General features: G+C 38.4%; 1 protein-coding gene across 5 annotated transcripts in view; it reads right to left on the bottom strand.

Annotated features, from left to right (window-relative positions):
* Positions 1-20,013, bottom strand: part of PLCH1 (phospholipase C eta 1) — a 196,950-nt gene that overhangs the window by 29,717 nt on the left and 147,220 nt on the right. For all 5 annotated transcript variants that reach the window (XM_070753486.1, XM_070753489.1, XM_070753488.1 and 2 more), the window contains exons 10-13: positions 17,705-17,876; positions 10,322-10,429; positions 6,118-6,279; positions 1,372-1,440 (exon numbers count right to left, since the gene is read on the bottom strand). In XM_070753486.1, the coding sequence (XP_070609587.1) occupies positions 1,372-1,440; positions 6,118-6,279; positions 10,322-10,429; positions 17,705-17,876 (511 nt within the window). The remainder of the gene's footprint in view (positions 1-1,371; positions 1,441-6,117; positions 6,280-10,321; positions 10,430-17,704; positions 17,877-20,013) is intronic.

Raw genomic sequence — 20,013 nt, forward strand, 5'->3', positions numbered from 1 at the left:
AATCACCGGCGGGCCGGATAAATGGCCTCAGCGGGCCGTATGCGGCCCACGGGCCGTAGTTTGAGGACCGCTGGTCTAAACACTTTGTATTTCCTGTCAGTAGCCTGCATAAATTTGTCTATTCTCAAGCTTTAATATTTTGAAGATTGGAGCTATATTGTTTAAGAAAGTAGTGACATAAGAATGAGTACCACTAGCAAAAGTCTGAAAAAATGTAACATTTTACTCGGGCTACTTTTGAAAGGGCATCTGCTGAAAATCAATCTGGAGGGACAGCTACAGATATTTTTATAAGAAACACCTTCAGGCTAGATGATTCTTTTACCACTTTTTGAAAAACCATTCAAACCAACACTTAAAAAAAAAAATGAACTGCAGACTTTGAAATACTCACAATTTCCAGAACAAAATCACTGAAAACCTTTAGTTACAAGGTAATAAAATTTAAATATTTAATGTGTCGTGAAAATTCTCTCATTTCTCTAGTGTTATTAAAGAAAATGTTCTGTTTTTCAAAAATGTAAGAAACTAAAGTTTTATCTAGTAATACCATTATTATTATTATTATTATTATTATTATTATTATTATTATTATTATTATTATTATTAATTAGATTTGTATGCCGCCCCTCTCCATAGACTAGGGGCTGCTCACAATAGTGATAAAAACAATACATGGTAGCAAATCTAATTATTAAAATCTAAAATAACAGTTTTACATTACAAAGTATGAAAAGAAAGAAAAACCCCAAAAGATAGAATACATACACACAGTCATATCATGCACAAAATTACATAGGCAACGGGGGGGGTGTCTCAGTTCCCCCAAGCCTGACGACAGAGGTGGGTTTTAAGGAGTTTACGAAAGGCAAGGAGGGGGGGCACTCCTAATCTCTGGGGGGAGTTGATTCCAGAGGGTTGGAGCCACCACAGAGAAGGCTCTTCCCCTGGGTCCTGCCAGACGACATTGTTTAGTCGACGGGACCCAGAGAAGACCAACTCTGTGGGACCTAACCGGCCACTGGGATTCGTGCAGCAGACAGTGGTCTTGCATCATAGAATAGATACAAATCTATCAGTTTCACCAAGTTTATATTTTGAATTACCAGACAGATTTGGATCCTGTCAGTTTATGATCCTGCCAACCACAAACACATATATTCTTGGAAGCTGTAGCTTTTCTTTAGGTCCATCAGTATTTCTTAATCTTGTCAAATTTAAGTTGTGTAGTTCTGAACTCAGAGTTCCTCAGCTGGCATGTATGAAGTCCACCTATCTTCAAGTTCACAAGGTTGAGAAATGCTGATTTAGTTGACTAGTACAGAAGTGGGGGTCATGGTAAAAAGAATTCATAATCAGACCACTGCTTACCTTATGTTTACCAAAAGTGCCCAAGAGTTTACTGTGGGATTTTTTGTTAGTGTCCTTCAAACCTGAATTCTGTGAAAAACAATGAATTTATCAAAATCATTTTTTAATGTAATTGGTTGTCACATTTGCTTCTGCTTCAATTTAGCCATCTAGTAAAATATTTGTAAGTCCAGTTTCTACTCCAAGAGGATGGTTGGTGGAAAGAAAGAAAAAATGTCATCTACAGTAGTGCTCTCAATGTAGTTGTATATGTGTGTGTGTGTTCCACAAGAGCACACTGTCAACGTTCTAAATAGCATCTGAGAAATAAAACAAGTCCCAGTCCAATTCTCTCAATCAGAGCTTGATTTATTAACAGAACCATGTTAGCTACGCCATTGTCATTCCGATTCTGAGTACTTCCCAGAATCCCACCTAGGTTAAAGTTCATTTTACATCCCCCACACCCACAAGTTCATCACGAGAGCCAGTCTGTGTGTAGGGGCTTATCAACTTCCTCTTCTCTTCAGTTGAGGCAGAACAAACAGTGGCCTTGGCTTGGAGAAAGGAATCTTTGGTTGTGTCTAGTAACTTTCCCCTCTGACTACTCACTACCCCTCCCATTCCCCCCTTGTGTTGTCTCAGGCTGAACTCTCTAACTCCACATGAAGACTTCGGCCTGACATACACTGTATTTGGATAGTGATGGTTTTGGACACTATAGATCAGTGATGGTGAACCTATGGCATGGGTACCACAAGTGGTACGCGGAACCATATCTGTAGGCACGCGAGCCGTTGCCCTAGTTCAGCTCCAGCATTCACCTGTGTGCTGGCAACTGATTTTTGGCTCATGGAGGCTCTTGGAGGGCGTTCTTGGCTTCCAGAGATCCTCCGGGGGGATGGGGGAGGATGGTTTTACCCTCCCCTGGCTCCAGGGAAGCCTTTGGAGGCTGGGGAGGGTGAAACACGAGCCCACTGGGCCCACCAGAAGTTGGGAAACAGACCATTTCTGGCTTCCAGAGGGCCTCGGGGGGGAGGGGGAGCTGTTTTTGCCCTCCCCAGGCATTGAATTATGGGCGTGGGCACTCGCACACGTATGATAGCATGTGCTCACACTATTTTGATAACCGAGGAAAAAAAGGTTTGCCATCACTGCTATCGACAATGTAGAGAAAGAATACTCTTGCCCGGGCTATTAGAACTATACCAAAATCTATTTCAGAATAGAACTTATATCCTTCCTTGCATTTTTTGCCCTAAAGCTAATTTTCAAACTTAATTTAATCCCTGGTTTATACTAACAGAACATAAAGAGTCAAAAAGAAACAACAGATACTAACTGCAAAGAATTCTTGCTTGCTCATAAGAATAATTTTGAGATCTATTGAGACTTCATCTTAGTCTCATAACCATCACATCTCATTTGAATTTCACTTTATCACACCTTCTAAATATTTTTCCTGTTCCAAAGAACAGTTCTTCCCATTAATGGACTTATATGGATAATAATTTTAGTTCCTTTTCCTTTAAGATACGGTTTTTCTGCCTCGGTGAGTTTTTAATCTCTGATTGTCTCATTGCTGGTACAAGCTTGAGTTTCAGTTGTGTGACTCTTAATAATAGCTTCTTAATAATCTTATTAAGAATCCAATGCTTGGTTTTCTTATTTTGTTGGATTATCTTAGTAATACCCATGGAAATAAAATATGTAATATACATTAGTCAAAACTAATCAAAACTGATATCTTCTCAAAAGTTATTAGCTGTTATTGTAGATCAAATCACATGTCCTTTAAATCAAGGCTTCGTTACAGTTGTAGGAGAACGGAGAATGGATCAACAGCCACATATTATAAATAATAATATTTATTCCAAATGAATTTTATAATTTTAATGTAATTTTAGAAAATATTAGATTATGCTAGGAATTCAACTGTCTGAAAAGTGTGCATTCTTAAGCTTTTCAGTCTCAAGGCAAAGAAATAATAGTGTAACAAATCGGGTTTAGCACAGCAATACTAGCAAATCTTTATTTTTCTTGCATAAACAATATATGCTATATTATTATGCACAGAAACAGAGGTTCTGTATATTATTTAATCTGCTGTATATCTGTAAATTGTAGATGTATTCAGTAAATAAAATACCTACAGAAATCTGATGCTTCCAAAACATTGTTTTGTACTCAGACACTGAAATGAAGTCAAATCAAATATTACCCAGGAGACCAAATCAACCAATCCTATCGTTTGACATTCTGAGATAAATAGGAAAGACAAGAAAACAGAACCGAAGTCATAGTTCTAGCCCATCTAAGATTCACACAAAGGAGACTCCCTAGGGTCAACAGCTTGATGCTATGTGACAAAATCCAGTGTTTCTGTCAGAATATGCATTCATACACAGCTGAAAAAGGCACTGAGTTGCATTCCCTTAGCTATTCACAGTGCAAGTTGTTTCCATTATACAATATGTGGCCTGCAAACAGGAATTTATGATCCATTCACTTTTTGGTGAAGAACAATTTTTCCCTGCCCATTTCTAGACTTTTACACTAAGCATTAATTCCAGATATTCATTTAACACCCTTGAAAATGTCCAAAGATACTTCATCAGAAGAGCCCTTCACTCCTCTACCCGAAACAGAATTCCCTACGAAACTAGACTTCCAATCCTGGGTCTTGAAAGCTTAGAACTACGACGTCTTAAACATGATCTAAGTATTGCCCACAAGATCATATGCTGCAATGTCCTGCCTATCAAAGACTACTTCAGCTTCAGCCACAACAACACAAGAGCACACAACAGATTCAAGCTTAATATTAACCGCTCCAAGCTTGACTGTAAAAAATACGACTTTAGTAATCGAGTTGTTGAAGCGTGGAACTCATTACCGGACTCCGTAGTATCATCCCCTAACCCCCAACACTTTACCCTTAGACTATCCATATTCCTAAGAGGTCAGTAAGGGGCGTACATAAGCGCACTAGAGTGCCTTCTGTCCTCTGTCCTATAGTCTCTCCTATATCTCATATATCTTCTCTACTATATCTCTATAAGCTTCATTGTATATTATTGTGTATTGGACAAAATAAATAAATAAATAAAAATAAATAAATAAAAATAAATAGTTTAGGATGCAGATGCAATGTGGAAATTTCTTTACGAATACATGCTCTCAGTCAAGTCATCTACGTTCTTAACACACTACTTGGAAACTACAAGGTGGCGCCAAGCATATCAAAATAAGTATAAAGGAGAAAAGCACTTATACCTGTGACCGAAGGATATATTCACATTGAAACAAAAATACTTCGACTGACTGAAAGACCAAGAAAGAGGGTGTGGATGTATTCTCCAGAGCATTTGAACCAGTAGGTGAAAGCTTAGTGTGACAGATCTAAACTTGAAATAAGGAAAACCCTAAAACAGTGATGACAAACCTATGGCATGGGTGCCACAGGTGGCACGCGGGGCCATATCTACTGGCATGTGAGCTGTTGCCCTAGCTCAGCTCCAACGTGCATGTGTGTGCTGGCCAGCTGATTTTTGGCTTGCACCAGAGGCTCTGGGAGGGTGTTTTTGGCTTCCAGAGAGCCTCCAGAGGGAGGGCGTTTTTATCTCTCCTGGCTCCAGGGAAGCCTTTGGAGCCTGGAGAGGGCAAAACACAAGCCCAGAAGTTGGGAAGCAGGCCATTTCCAGCCTCCAGAGGGCCTCCAGGGGACGGGGGAAGCTGTTTACGCCCTCCCCAGGAATTGAATGATGGGTGTGGGCACATGCATGATGGCACACACACACGCTCTTTGGGCACCCAAGGAAAAAAGGTTCGCCATTACTGCCCTAAAAGCTCTGAAGCAATGGAACAGCCTGCCTCTTAAAGTTGTTGGGTTCCATCACTGGAAGCTTTCAAAATTAAAAAAAAAAAAGATTAAAAATCCATTTGCATAATACACACGTTCACCATTTTGGTATTCAAAATAATAACATTTTTTAAAGCAAGTTCTGGTTTCTGGAAATAAAAAAATAGAATCATAGATTTAAGTCATCTAGTCCAATCTTTTGCTCAAAAAGCCCAGCTAAAAGAAAATGAAGTCCAACTCTTTTGATTTTGTTTTTCTTTTGCAGCAAAAGCTCTTTATTTGGGAGATACAGTGGAAATCATAATGATCCCTTCTCCCTTTTTAAATTAAGTGTCATTTTTCTTATTTTCTTATTTTTAAGGCATCAGGCTAGAAAGTAGGTGATTGTAACTTGAAATCCTGCCTTAGACATGAAAGTCAGTTGGATGATCATGGGCCAGTTACAGTCTCTCAGCCCAACTTATCTCCTTTGCGGCGCAGTGGTTAGAGTGCAGTACTGCAAGCTCCTTCTGCTGACTGTAGTTCACCAGTTCAAATCTCACCAGGCTCAAGGCTGACTCAGCCTTCCATCCTTCCGAGGTGGGTAAAATGAGGACCCAAATTGTTGGGGGAAATATGCTAACTCTCTATAAACTGCTTAGAGAGGGCTGTAAATGCATTGTGAAGCTGTATATAAGTCTAAGTACTACTATTACTTCACTGGGTTGTCTTTCTATGGAAAATAAAAAGAGGAAGGTGATTTGGATGTTTGCCACCTTAAGTTATTTGTAAAAATAAAAAGGCAGGATACATATAAATACACAATGAATGAAAGAACAGCTATTTTAATATAACTTCTGCAATCAATTATATGTCAAAGCAGCAGCGATAAATATTCCCAGAAGAGTAAGAAAAAAACCGCTTACCGGTTTAAAGTTCACATTTAAGCCCTCGTGCGTTGCTTTTAAAAGAGCCCTCACAGTGAAGCTATCAGTGTCTTCTTTGTCTCTGATTTGAGACTCTTTGAGTAAGGATTCAAGTTTTTTTCTTATAAAAGACTCTATCTGATGCTCTGTTTTGCCATTGCTCTGAAAGAGATTGAAATGCAGCAATACAAATTGTTAACAGATTTTTATTTTATTTTATTTGGGTATAATCTAAATATGCCGCAGTCTATCACAAATGGCTTTTTATGAGTGCCAAGTAAAAAGTAAAGATTTCCCAATAAATTATCAGCCCACCTGATTTTTAAAAACTGACATTCTTGCAAAGAAAATAGAATTCTGGAGGAATTCTTAGGGTGGACTGTCTTACACTTCTTCTGTTATAAGGTAAGCAAGGGAAGAATATGACATTCTTTTGCCTTTCTCGGTACAAATGACTCCCCAACGGTCTGAAACCTTCTTATTTTCCCACCATCTCCTTTATACAATGCATTCATAAAAGAACACTTCCCTCTGGGCTTTCGCAGAAACAGAGCTCCTGTCCAGACTAAGGCTTCTCTTTACCTACACATGACGTTTGAGAACCACCTATGGGAAACCAAAATGTTAGACATCGACAATGAATGCAAACAGCAAAGTGGGCATTTGGAATTGTATAGTGTTCAGTAGAACATAGAAACATAGAAGACTGACGGCAGAAAAAGACCTCATGATCCATCTAGTCTGCCCTTATACTATTTTCTGTATTTTATCTTAGGATGGATCTATGTTTATCCCAGGCATGTTTAAATTCAGTTACTGTGGATTTATCAACCACGTCTGCTGGAAGTTTGTTCCAAGGATCTACTACTCTTTCAGTAAAATAATATTTTCTCATGTTGCTTTTGATCTTTCCCCCAACTATTATTTATTAATTATTTGGATTTGTATGCCGCCCCTCTCCGAAGACTCAGATTGTGTCCCCTTGTTCTTGTGTTCACTTTCCTATTAAAAACACTTCCCTCCTGGACCTTATTTAACCCTTTAACATATTTAAATGTTTCGATCATGTCCCCCCCCCCTTTTCCTTCTGTCCTCCAGACTATACAGATTGAGTTCATGAAGTCTTTCCTGATACGTTTTATGCTTAAGACCTTCCACCATTCTTGTAGCCCGTCTTTGGACCCGTTCAATTTTGTCAATATCTTTTTGTAGGTGAGGTCTCCAGAACTGAAGACAGTATTCCAAATGTGGTCTCACCAGCACTCTATATAGTGGGATCATAATCTCCCTCTTCCTGCTTGTTATGCCTCTAGCTATGCAGCCAAGCATCCTACTTGCTTTCCCTACCGCCTGACTGCACTGTTCACCCATTTTGAGACTGTCATAAATCACTACCCCTAAATCCTTCTCTTCTGAAGTTTTTGCTGACACAGAATTGCCAATACAATGCTCAGATTGAGGATTCCTTTTCCCCAGTAGAATTTTTTCTGGAAGTATAAATAAGAAATCTCTTCAGACTCCTATCCAAGAAATTAATTCATTTTACCCTAGACTGTGAAATTGGGATAGGATGAAGACAAAGATGGAGATGCAAATGTGAATAATAAAGTATAAATTTATATGTCCATGCCTGCTTCCATCTTCATTTAATCTAGACTTTATTGACCAAAGGGCACTTCACTATTTTATAAAATCAAATCACATATTTTACATAGCTCTATCAAAGATATGTCTGCCCCCTCAGGAGAGGAATTTTGATGAGAAAGACAGCAAGGGTTGCCAAAAAAACTAAGTTACCCAGTGGTGTAATTTATACTTATTCTTCAGCATTCTGGTAATATTTATATAGGCATTTCATGAATTATTGTAGTTGGTCACACAGTCAATGAAATATTCAGATTCAATTTGGCATTTTTATCCACCTATCAAATCCTTCTCAAGGATCTGAGAAAAGCAGTTGTTGTTGTTTGTGGGGTTAAAGATATCATCACAGGATGTAAATTGTTCCAAGTAAGCTGCCTTTTCCAATTGACTGATGATTATTTTGCAAAGGCTGAAGGTATTCAAGTGGTACTCCAGATGTTATTGGTTTGCACTCAAGGAGGTGCTCATATACTGTACCAGACCCATGGTGCTGTCTTAGAAACATAGAAACATAGAAGACTGATGGCAGAAAAAGACATCATGGTCCATCTAGTCTGCCCTTATACTATTTCCTGCATTTTATCTTACAATGGATATATGTTTATCCCAGGCATGTTTAAATTCAGTTACTGTGGATTTACCAACCACGTCTGCTGGAAGTTTGTTCCAAGGATCTACTACTCTTTCAGTAAAATAATATTTTCTCATGTTGCTTTTGATCATTCCCCCAACTAACTTCAGATTGTGTCCCCTTGTTGTTGTGTTCACTTTCCTATTAAAAACACTTCCCTCCTGAACCTTATTTAACCCTTTAACATATTTAAATGTTTCGATCATGTCCCCCCTTTTCCTTCTGTCTTCCAGACTATACAGATTGAGTTCATTAAGTCTTTCGTGACACATTTTATGCTTAAGACCTTCCACCATTCTTGTAGCCCGTCTTTGGACCCGTTCAATTTTGTCAATATCTTTTTGTAGGTGAGGTCTCCAGAACTGAACACAGTACTCCAAATGTGGTCTCACCAGCGCTCTATATAAGGGGATCACAATCTCCCTCTTCCTGCTTGTTATACGTCTAGCTATGCAGCCAAGCATCCTATTTGCTTTTCCTACTGCCCGACCACACTGCTCACCCATTTTGAGACTGTCAGAAATCACTACCCCTAAATCCTTCTCTTCTGAAGTCTTTGCTTTCTTTTGCCACACTTCTAGTGATGGGCTCCTATGGGTACGGTCAGGTAGGCAGAACCGGTAGAAAAAGTTTGAATTTTTTTCTTTTTTCCCTTCTGGGCTCTGGGTATGTTTGTCCTATTGCAGTAAATGAGGTTGAATGTGTATAATTTTAGAAGAGCTGTGCATGCATGTGTGTATGTGTACATACACATACAGTTTATATAATAGGTAAGGTATATTTTTGTGTGCCTCTGTGTAATATGTATGTACACATATGGCATATATACATAGAATTAAAGAGTATATTTGGGATGTTTAGTAATAGTAAATAGGGAAATTGTATCTCTTTGAGGCGAGGAGAAGCCAGGCACCCTAACCCTAACCCAAACCCTTGAAGTGAGTGACGTCAAGTTGGCCATCTTTAAGCGAGTCACATGACCTTTAAGCCAGCCCCGGTCACATGATCGTCAAGCCACTCCCACCTGGTCACATGGCAGGCAAGCCACACCCACAAAATAAGCCATGCCCACAGTGCGGTAGTAAACAATTTTGCAGCCCTTCACTGCACACTTCTATATGCAATTATTTTTATTAATAATAATAATAATAATAATAATAATAATAATAATAATAATAACTTCAATTCTCAGATAAGTGTTTCACATATTTATGAAGCATCCCTTAAACATGCTGCTGCTGTATCATATTTTTCGTGATAAGGAAGTAGTACTAATGGCATTTAATTCTTGTAATTTTGAAGTCAATTATATTAAAATTGCAGTAAATTAAACCACGTTTCAAATGATGGTCGCACCTGGAGACTTTTATCTAGGTTCAGAAGGACTGAGGGTGTCATGTCTGATTCTCATAGCAAAAAAAACAAAGGACAGGAAAGATTTAGCCACATAGCTGTTAATTCAAAAACACATACATCTAAGATGAAACCTTGGAATTATTCTGCATAAATGACAGGATTATTTAATGTTGCTAAACAGAAGTGGGTTGGTGGGGTTTTGTTTTAATGCTTGCCTTCCTATTTTTCCAAAATACATCTGCTTACTTCACAAGTCTACTTGGGATTGGTGAAATGGAAAGATAATTTAATCTGGGTATCTGGAGCAAGCAGAGTCAGATCTAACCAACAGGAAATCCTGGGAAGTTTAAAAAGCATTCCAGAAAAGCAATTATAGCTCACTTTCACCTTGTTGCAAAAAACATACTAGATGAGGGTTGTCAAACCTCCGGCTTGCGGACCAGATGTGTCATGCGCTGGCCACACTTATGCCCAGTTTAGCAAAGGAGAAAAAAAAGTCTCGATATATCACATGATGCTGCCATAATGACATGAGTTTCATACCCTTGTACTAGATGTATTATATGGACTTACATAAGAAAAATTTAACTTGCAGTCATCTTCAATTTCATCAGCACTGTCTTCATCAGAAACCTCTCCTTCTTCAGCATCTGCATCAAGACTATATGGAAGTTTTTTACCCTGAAAAAGAAAATAACACATTTGCTTTTCTGATATGAAATTCAACTCTCACTTGTTCAACAAAAAAGTAGCTTATGATAAATGTACATTAGAAATCTAAGTAGATCTAATGATATGTACAGTAGCATCATATGAAATTATTACTTTAAAAATTATGGTAGAGCAATTACTAATGTCCATTTTTTTTTTGCAGTAGGCTTTTAAATAATGAATTTGTCAATGTTTTCCTACTCTGTTATCTAAATTAAAATAAACAGATTCTGTATATTTTCATTATCAGCAAAAATATGTTACACTTATAGATAATAGTTGTCGGCTATAATAAAGCTTATCTGCCTTATAATATGGCCCCTAGAAGCAAAAAGGAATGTGTATGCTCCTCCCATATACCAGGATGACTCGACAAAAAATCATACATACATACATACATACATACATACATACATACATACATACATACTGTTGTGGTTGGCTCTGGCCCAGCTCCTGCCCCAGGGAATGTGGAGGTGGATGCAGGGGAAACTTCAACATGTCACAGGCCTGTGTTATTGCCGACAGAGTCAGTTCAGAGTTTAGTTTCCTCGGACGAAGAAGAAGGTGGGAGTGACTTGGAAGAGGGGGGCTTGGCACACAGCCCAGGCAGTCAATCTCCATTATCTTCCATTGATTTGGATGAAGACATCTTGGACCCACGCAAGTGCAGAATTATGCGTAGAAGAGACCAAGTAAGGACATATTACAGGAGATAAGAGAGGCCACCTGTGCTTGGGTGGGGCTCCAGTAATTAGGGCTGCGGCTATAAATAGCAGCGTGTGGGTTTGGCCGTTGTGGAAGAGTATCTGATCGCAGTTCTTCAGGAATCGTGTGTTGCTGTTTTCTGGACTTTGTTTGTTGATTTTTCATGCCTTTGAAACCAAAGTAGAGCAACGTGTGTGTGTGTGTGTGTGTGTGTGTGTGTGTGTGTGTGTCTCACTTCGTTGGAAGAAAAAGGGGTGTGAAGTTTCTCCACAGCTGCTGGCTAAGTACTTAATGACAGTTTAAGGGAAATTGTACAGACTACCTGGTTGTTTTGGGACGAGTGCTCTTTGCAACACAAAGAGTGCTTAGTTTATTTTGAATGTTGTGATAAAGAACATTGTTTTGAATTTTCAAACGTGTGTGTGTCTGAAATTTGTACCCTTGAATTTTCAGGAGGCTCCTACCAAAGAGCCCAGCAGAACACATACACATATCTATCTATCTATCTATCTATCTATCTATCTATCTATCTATCTATCTATCTATCTATCTATCTATCTATCAGATTTGTATGCCGCCCCTCTCCGCAGACTCGGGGCAGCTCACAGCAATAATAGTACAATGTAAACAAATCTAATATTTAAGTTTAAGTTAATTTAAAACCCCAATTTAAAAACCAATCATACATACTAGCATACCATGCATAAATTTTATAAGCCTAGGGGAAGGGAAAGTATCAATTCCCCCATGCCTGACAACAGAGGTGGGTTTTAAGGAGCTTACGAAAGGCTAGGAGGGTGGGGGCAACTCTGATATCTGGGGGGAGTTGGTTCCAAAGGGTTGGGGCCGCCACAGAGAAGTCTCTTCCCCTGGGTCCCGCCAAACAACATTGTTTAGTTGACGGGACCCAGAGAAGGCCAACTCTGTGGGACCTAACTGGTCGCTGGGATTCGTGCGGCAGAAGGTCTTGGCATATTCAGGTTATATTCAATCTATCCCATAAATAAGAAAAAAAGCATAACTACCTAAAGCCGCAAAAAGCCAAAATCAATCTTGGGCTAGGGACTAAGTCAATAAATGGACATTTCCAGGCCTCTAAAGTGCTCTATGAATGAAGCAACTTTAAATATAATGTAACTCAAGACTATTCCTACATCTCTCCTGTATCTTTAATAAATAGGCCTCTCTCTTCACGAGCACCTCTTGCCAGGGTCTCGCTCAATCATAGTTTCTTAATATTTGTTGGTTAAGACAACAACAAGTGGTTTAACATTAAGTGCCCATCAAATGGTTGTGCTTCCTTTTAGAACTCAATAACTTAATAAAAATCTGGAAACCCCATGAAAACTGGACTGATGAGGGTATATCAAATCACATGTACTGTAGATTTATGAAGTCTATCAGATATACTTGGACAGACCAATGTTAGTATCCCCTCAATTAATAGAAAAAAGAAAATAGCTAATGTGTTTAGGCAGACTGAGATGGTCCCATTGGTTAAAACAAAAGTACAAGCAGAGGGAAACAAACAGGTAATGGTGGTAGGGTTTAAAGTCAGAACAGTTGAGTTTAAAGTAGTTGGAGTAGCAGTAACTAGAATAACAGCAGCAATGGGAAGATTGAAGAGGAATGAGTAGTAAGTAATAGTGTGAGTACATGAGTTTTGTGGGTGTTGTTTAGAACAGTGTTTCCCAACCTTGACAACTTGAAGATATCTGGACTTCAACTCCCAGAATCCCCCAGCCAGCATTCGCTGGCTGGGGAACTCTGGGAATTGAAGTCCAGATATCTTCAAGTTGCCAAGGTTGGGAAACACTGGTTTGGAAACCTGTGTTATTATTGTCTGTTTTGTGATTTGAGCCACCAAGCAGGATGTGGTTGAAAAGAACCCATGACAGGCATAAAGGTACAACTATAATATAGCCTGGATTTATAGTTCTAGACTCCCCATATTTCTTTTGCACAGTTGACAGCGCTACTGAAAAGGATGTCAGGATTTAACAGCCTCCAAGAGCAGAAAGCCTTTAAAAAGTAAATTAATGGAGAGCTTAGCTTTTCAGAAAATCCTTTACCACCGCCACAACCTGATCCTTCCTGAACAGCCCTTTGTAACAGCTTGTCTTTTGATAAAAGGATCGGTGGCTATTTCCCTATAATCTTCCTTGGGCTTTTTTGTTCTGTGCGATGAGAAGGTTAAAGTTAATACTGAAGAGACAAGCAGTGGCCTCTGACAGCACATATAGGCAAGAAAAAAGAGGACCATTAAGGAAGTGCACAGACCATGCAGCTCCTTGTAACAGACTGATGATTCGCAGTACGTTTTACTATGGGATATAAAGGTGACCTAAGAAATCATTATTAGCTAAAAGTGCCTTCTGCATTTCCATTGAAATGGCTCCAAATGATACATTAGTCACATACTACAGTACCTCCAGAAGCCAATTAGTCACATACATAGTACACTTTCAGACTTTCAGTCAAGCCTCACAGATATGATCTTTGGCTACCCCTTATTCAAAAATTTTAATTCAGAACTCCCTAAATATATGATCTTGGAAATACGCTTATCAGGATTAGAAGCTGGAAGGACATACTTGTCTGAATGAAAAACTTGATGAAAATGTTTCCCTTTTAAACAGCATGAATGAGTAGGATAATACAGTAGTCTGTTAGAAATGTGTGTTCTAATCAGCCTCTATTTGGCTTAAGGCTCACAAAGTGACAGGGTGAGTAACATCTCAGGGTGAGTAATAAACAAAACTTTTGCCTGAATAAATAAATTGCTTCCACCCAGTTCAGAAATAAAAGGCAAAAGCTCCTTTATATTCAATTCCTAATGGTTGCATGAACCCAATCATGCAGTTTTCTGTCAATGCCTTCTTCTGGCATGGTTCAACTTCTCTGCAATTGAATTCATGGAAATTTCATATCTAAAGCCCTACTTAACTGCCAAGGCTGATAAAGTAACTTATAAGCATGTAACTGATAAAGTTGGTGAGATACTGCCGCCTATTGAAACAGTTTAAGCATAAGGCAGAAAAATTATATACATTAATAACCCAAAAACTCTATATCTGATAAGCAGAAATATCAAACTGGCAGCCAATGGGCATCATTTTGCGGAGAGCTGGGTGGCCACGCCCAGCCAGGGCTCTGCAAAGGCAAAAAAATATCATGATACATCATGTGACGTAATCATGTTTGACACCCGTGTAATAGAGCACCAAATTTGCTATATTAAATTAAATTGTTAAATACAGTATTATCAACAACTTCAATCCATTTCTGGGACAATCTCATACTGTTACTATTTTAACATGGCTTCAAAGGCTCCTATATATACTTATTTATTATTTTCCCAGATTTTTAAATAACTCATCAGACCGGCACTCAAAAGTAGTTGAAATTGGGGGATGCTAAAAGTTGTAAGCCATATCTGTATGGTGTGAGTTTAAATGGAAATACTTTATTATTGATTCCTATACTGAGCAGGGAGTGGAATTTGGTGACCTACATAATGGCATCCAACTTATGATCTCAGCTACATTTTTTTATATTGGGCTGCATTTTTATTGTTCTTTTGATTTGTTCTGCTACCCCAAGAAACTTAATTAGATATTCTAACAAGGATTATATTACACAAACTTGCTAGTAATCAATCAATCATATAAAACAAAACAAAACAAAACAGAGAGAGGGCGGTATACAAATCAAATCAATCAATCAAAATAATAAATTACACAGTGCATCTCCATATGTATAATATCATTGTATTATAGGCTATTTGAGACAAATAAATGGCTAACTGAAAATTATGTGCCAGAATTCTACATTTTTAAATTTTTCATGTATCAACTTTTCATCTTTATAACTGAACAATGATGGATTTAAGTGTGCTTTTCCATCAGAGAAGCAGTTATGGCTACTCTAGTAAGTGGTTCGTACATATAGCTTGCAAACTTAGTAGTGTTATTTTGGGCAGCAGTGTGTTACTTGCAGGAGCTGATTAACTGAGATTTGGCAAAGCATTTTGTTAATAAAAAGTATGACGGAGATTGATCTTCAGGAAATTAAACATGCTTGTTACAAGATGCACTGATCTGACTCATCCAATTTTGATTAGATCCACATTCAAAAAAAAGGGGGGGGGAACCTGTACTGATCTACAGAAGATACTGTCCATCTTATTTATTTATTTTATGTCACCTTTTTATCAGCATTGCAATAACACTTGTACTAAGCAGAATCACATGAAACGGAAATGCACCTAGTCACATGAAAGACCCATTCAGGAAGCACAGATCTGGCTTGGGGTTCACTGAATCTATAGTGTTCCATTTCACCCCACTAAAGCCTCTTTAGAAGTATCAAAGGGCAGCATCTTGGGGAAATATTGTAGTGTTAGAAAGTCATCAGTTATCGATAGCACACTTCCACACTTCTGCGGAGAGGGGCGGCATACAAATCTGATTAAACTAAACTAAACAAGACAGAATTCAAAACTCTCTTCCAAAAAAGATAAAGGATGACAGTTTGATAGTTCTGCTTTCCAGCAGAGTTTTTCCTAGTTTGGATACCCTAAAATAGGAATGGCATTTTTTGCCCTAAATTGCAAAATAAATTGTCCATTGTTGAGAATTCTGGAAGATGAAGCACCCACATCTGCAGGGTTGGAGAAAGCTGCTACAAGGATGTTGATAAATGGTTAATCTAAGAGCCAAACAAAGAAGCTACGGATAGCCTGGAAAACTGAAAAATCTTTACTGGTTGTTGTTGTTTTCCAGTGGGTATGTGCATTGGCCATCATCGTCAATCATGGTTTTATATTATATATAAATTAAACATATTCAAATATAAATAATAACCAATATATTATTGGTTAGGCGGGACCCAGGGGAAGAGCCTTCTCTGTGGCGGCCACGACCCTCTGGAACCAACTCCCACAGAGATCAGAATTGCCCCCACCCTCCTCGCCTTTCGTAAGCTCCTTAAAACCCATCTTTGTCGTCAGGCATGGAGGAACTAAGATATTCCCTTCCCCCTAGGCCTGTACAATTTATGCATGGTATGCTTGTGTGCATGTTTGGGTTTTTTAAATAAGGGTTTTAAAAATTATTTTAAATATTAGATTTGTTACATGTTGTTTCATTATTGTTGTTAGCCGCCCCGAGTCTACGGAGAGGGACGGCATACAAATCTAATAAATAAATAAATAAATAAATAAATAAATTATATGCATCCCAAATGATTGTCCCAAATGCTGTATTAAATGATACAAAACTTATCTTATTTTGAATAAACACTTTGATTAAATGTGGTCAAAAACATTCATGTTCAGGATCTGATGCACTTTATCTAAATAAAAGTATTAATCTGGAGATGAGTAGACTTCATGAAATAGTAATAATTAAGTAATACTTAATTAAGTATTAACAGCTATCTTCAAATAATGAAAAAAATATTCTACCTAATTACACCTTCTGTTTTATCTACAGGAAAGAAAAATCTATTGTGTGTAATGTTTTGAAGAACAGAAATAGAATATAGAAAAGAAACTGTTAGGAAGCAGCATTTTTTAAAGCTAAACTTTGGGAAACTTTTTGTCATCTAACTGATTCAACAGGGAGTTATATTACGTTGGGTCATGGTGGTCTCTCCTTCAATAGAGATATTCAGGAGGATATAGATACCTGTTTTCTATATATAACAGAGAAAGGATATTGCACACAATCAGGGATGCAAAATGTACAGCCTGGGGCCATACATAGCATTTCACTATCATTCTCGTGCTCATCCCACCTCAGAGGTTTCCTGATAAGGAATGGGTTTAAAATGTCAACATTTTCTTTATTTTGCATTTTCAGGACTTAAGATTTAAGAGTCTCCTAAATGAATATCTGAACACTTACATATGCTTAAGATTTGCTCCTTAAAACCTCATCTCAAAATAGACCATGGTATTGCTGACTTTTGAGAAAGATTCCTGATACTTTTATAGACACTATATGGGTCTTCGGGTTAAAATGAGCTGGGGTGGCGCAGCAGGTAGAGTGCTGTACTGCAGGCCACTGAAGCTGACTTGTAGATCTGAAGGTCAGCGGTTCAAATCTCATCACCAGCTCAAGGTTGACTCAGCCTTCCATCCTTCCGAGGTGGGTAAAATGAGGACCCGGATTGTGGGGGCAATAGCCTTGCTCTGTTAAAAAAGTGCTATTGCTAACATGTTGTAAGCCGCCCTGAGTCTAAGGAGAAGGGCGGCATAAAAATCGAATGAATAAATGAATGAACGAATGAATGATTGAACAAACGAACAAACAAACAAACAAACAGAAGAACCCCATAATTCCTTCCATTTTAACATTCAGTTATTTAGTTATTATAGTTACACACACATGCGCGCGCGCGCACACGCACACACACACACACACACACACACTCAACATGATTCTGGAGGAGACGGCTCATCTGCAGACAGAATTTGAAAAGAAAAAAAACAAAGCTAGATATAAGTGTGAAATTATGGCTGTCACTGTTTACCTTGATTAGGATTTTGCCTTTCAAACTCAGAGGACTTGGAAGTTGCTTGAGATCCCCGATGTTCACAGAGGTCAAATCTAGCTTGTCACCGAAAATCTCCTTGAGGTACTGGGCAATTTTCTTTTGCTGTTGAACACTACAGTGATTTTCAATAGACAATATAATAGGAAACCTAAAAATGAGAGGGAAATCATATTTTTAAAATATTAAAACCAGTGCAGGGCAACACTGTTTTTTTTAACTTCTATGAGTAGGGATTTCCCAAAGAAAACAATCGATCTAAAAGCTGCTCACTGAGGACAGAAAGATACTAATGAGTAAGAAAGAAAAGGAATAATTATTCGACTCCTCTTTTGACTTAGTCTTCTTCAACAGCAAGATATGGGACCGGGACCGCCTTCTACCACACGAATCCCAGCGACTGATTAGGTCCCACAGAGTTGGCTTCTCCGGGTCCCGTCGACGAAACAATGCTGTCTGGTGGGACCCAGGGGGAGAGCCTTCTCTGTGGCAGCCCCGATCCTCTGGAATCAACTCCCCCCGGAGATCAGGATTGCCCCCACCCTCCTTGCCTTTTGCAAACTCTTAAAAACCCACCTCTGCCGCCAGGCATGGGGAAATTGATTCCCCTGGCCGTTCCGTTTTATGTAGGGTTTATTAGGGGTGTATGACTGTTTTTTTAATATTTAGGGTTTTAACTGTTTTTTTTAATCATTGGATTTGTACTGTGCTTTGCTGTTGTGAGCCGCTCCGAGTCTCTGGAGAGGGGCGGCATACAAATCTAATAAATAATAACATTTATTATATCATAATAATAATTATTATAATTATTATTTCTTATATAATAATAATTATTATTATTAATTATTTATTATTTATTATTAATAGTAATTATTATTATGAGGTAAAAGGCAAAAGAACAAGCATTACTAGTTGAGAACGACCAACATGTGGTCAAATAATGTATATTTATTTACAATTTAAATTTTAGGAGGCTGTGAGTTATATCCTCTTATACTGAAGACATTTTAATAAAAGACTAGCAAAACTTTTATATATTAGCTCTGGAAAAATCCGGGAGTAGTTGTAATGCCAGATAACTTGAGGAAGACAAATCTACCCCATCTTCAAAAAAGGAGAGATGGAAGATCCAGGCAATGATATAGATTTGTCAAATTTCCAAAAGGATGTCATATAGAAGGTGAAGATTTCTTCTCCCTACCTTCCAAACTGCAGGACGACGAATAATGGAGTTCACTGAAAACATATTCTAATTTAATAGAAAAACTCCCTAACTCTAAGAGTGGAATCAATTAGTGCAAAAGGTAGTTGTTTCTTCTTGACTGAGTAGGCTTAATAATGGCTAAACCGTCCTCTGTCTAAGATACTTGAACTTGAATAAAAGCACTGAGCAGAGATTTGGCATCAGTCATTTCATTTCTATATAAAATCATGTTTGACAATCATGGACAATATGGGAAGAGAGGAAGCAGAATATAGCTCCATGTTCTTCCCCATCTGCCTTCATTTCTAATACTCCTGGTCCTGGACTTAAAGCCATTTGTTTAGTGACTGTCTGAAGTTACAACAGCACTGAAAAAAATGACTCATGACTTTTCCACACTTACAAGCATTGCAGCATCCCCATGGTCACATGATCAACATTCAGACCCTTGGCAATCTACATGTATTTATGTCAGTTGCAAGGCTCCAGGGTTACATTATCACGTTTGCAACCTTCTGATGAGCAAATTGGAAAAGCCTGATTGACTTAACAAGAATGCAGCTGCGAGAGCAATCATGGGCTTTCCCAAATATGCCCATGTTACTCCAACACTCTGCAGTCTGCATTGGTTGCCGATCAGTTTCCGGTCTCAATTCAAAGTGTTGGTCATCATCTATAAAGCCCTTCATGGCACCGGACCAGGATATCTGTGAGACCGCCTTCTGACGCACGAATCGCAGCGGCTGGTTAGGTCCCACAGAGTTGATCTTCTCCAGGTTCCGTCGACTAAACAATGTTGTCTGGCGGGACTCAGGGGAAGAGCCTTCTCTGTGGCGGCTCCAACCCTCTGGAATCAGCTCCCTCCAGAGATTAGAACTGCCCCTACCCTCCTTGTCTTTCATAAACTCCTTAAAACCCACCTCTGTCGTCAAGCGTGGGGGAACTGAGACATCTCCCCCTGCCAATATAGTTTTTTGTGCATGATATGACTATGTATGTTTTTTTTAATATATTGGGGTTCCTTGCTTTTTAGATTTTTTAAATGTACCATTATTATTTTAGATTCTAATTATTAGATTTGTCA

Source organism: Erythrolamprus reginae, chromosome 5 (assembly GCF_031021105.1).
Source record: "Erythrolamprus reginae isolate rEryReg1 chromosome 5, rEryReg1.hap1, whole genome shotgun sequence".
NCBI lineage: Eukaryota > Metazoa > Chordata > Lepidosauria > Squamata > Dipsadidae > Erythrolamprus > Erythrolamprus reginae.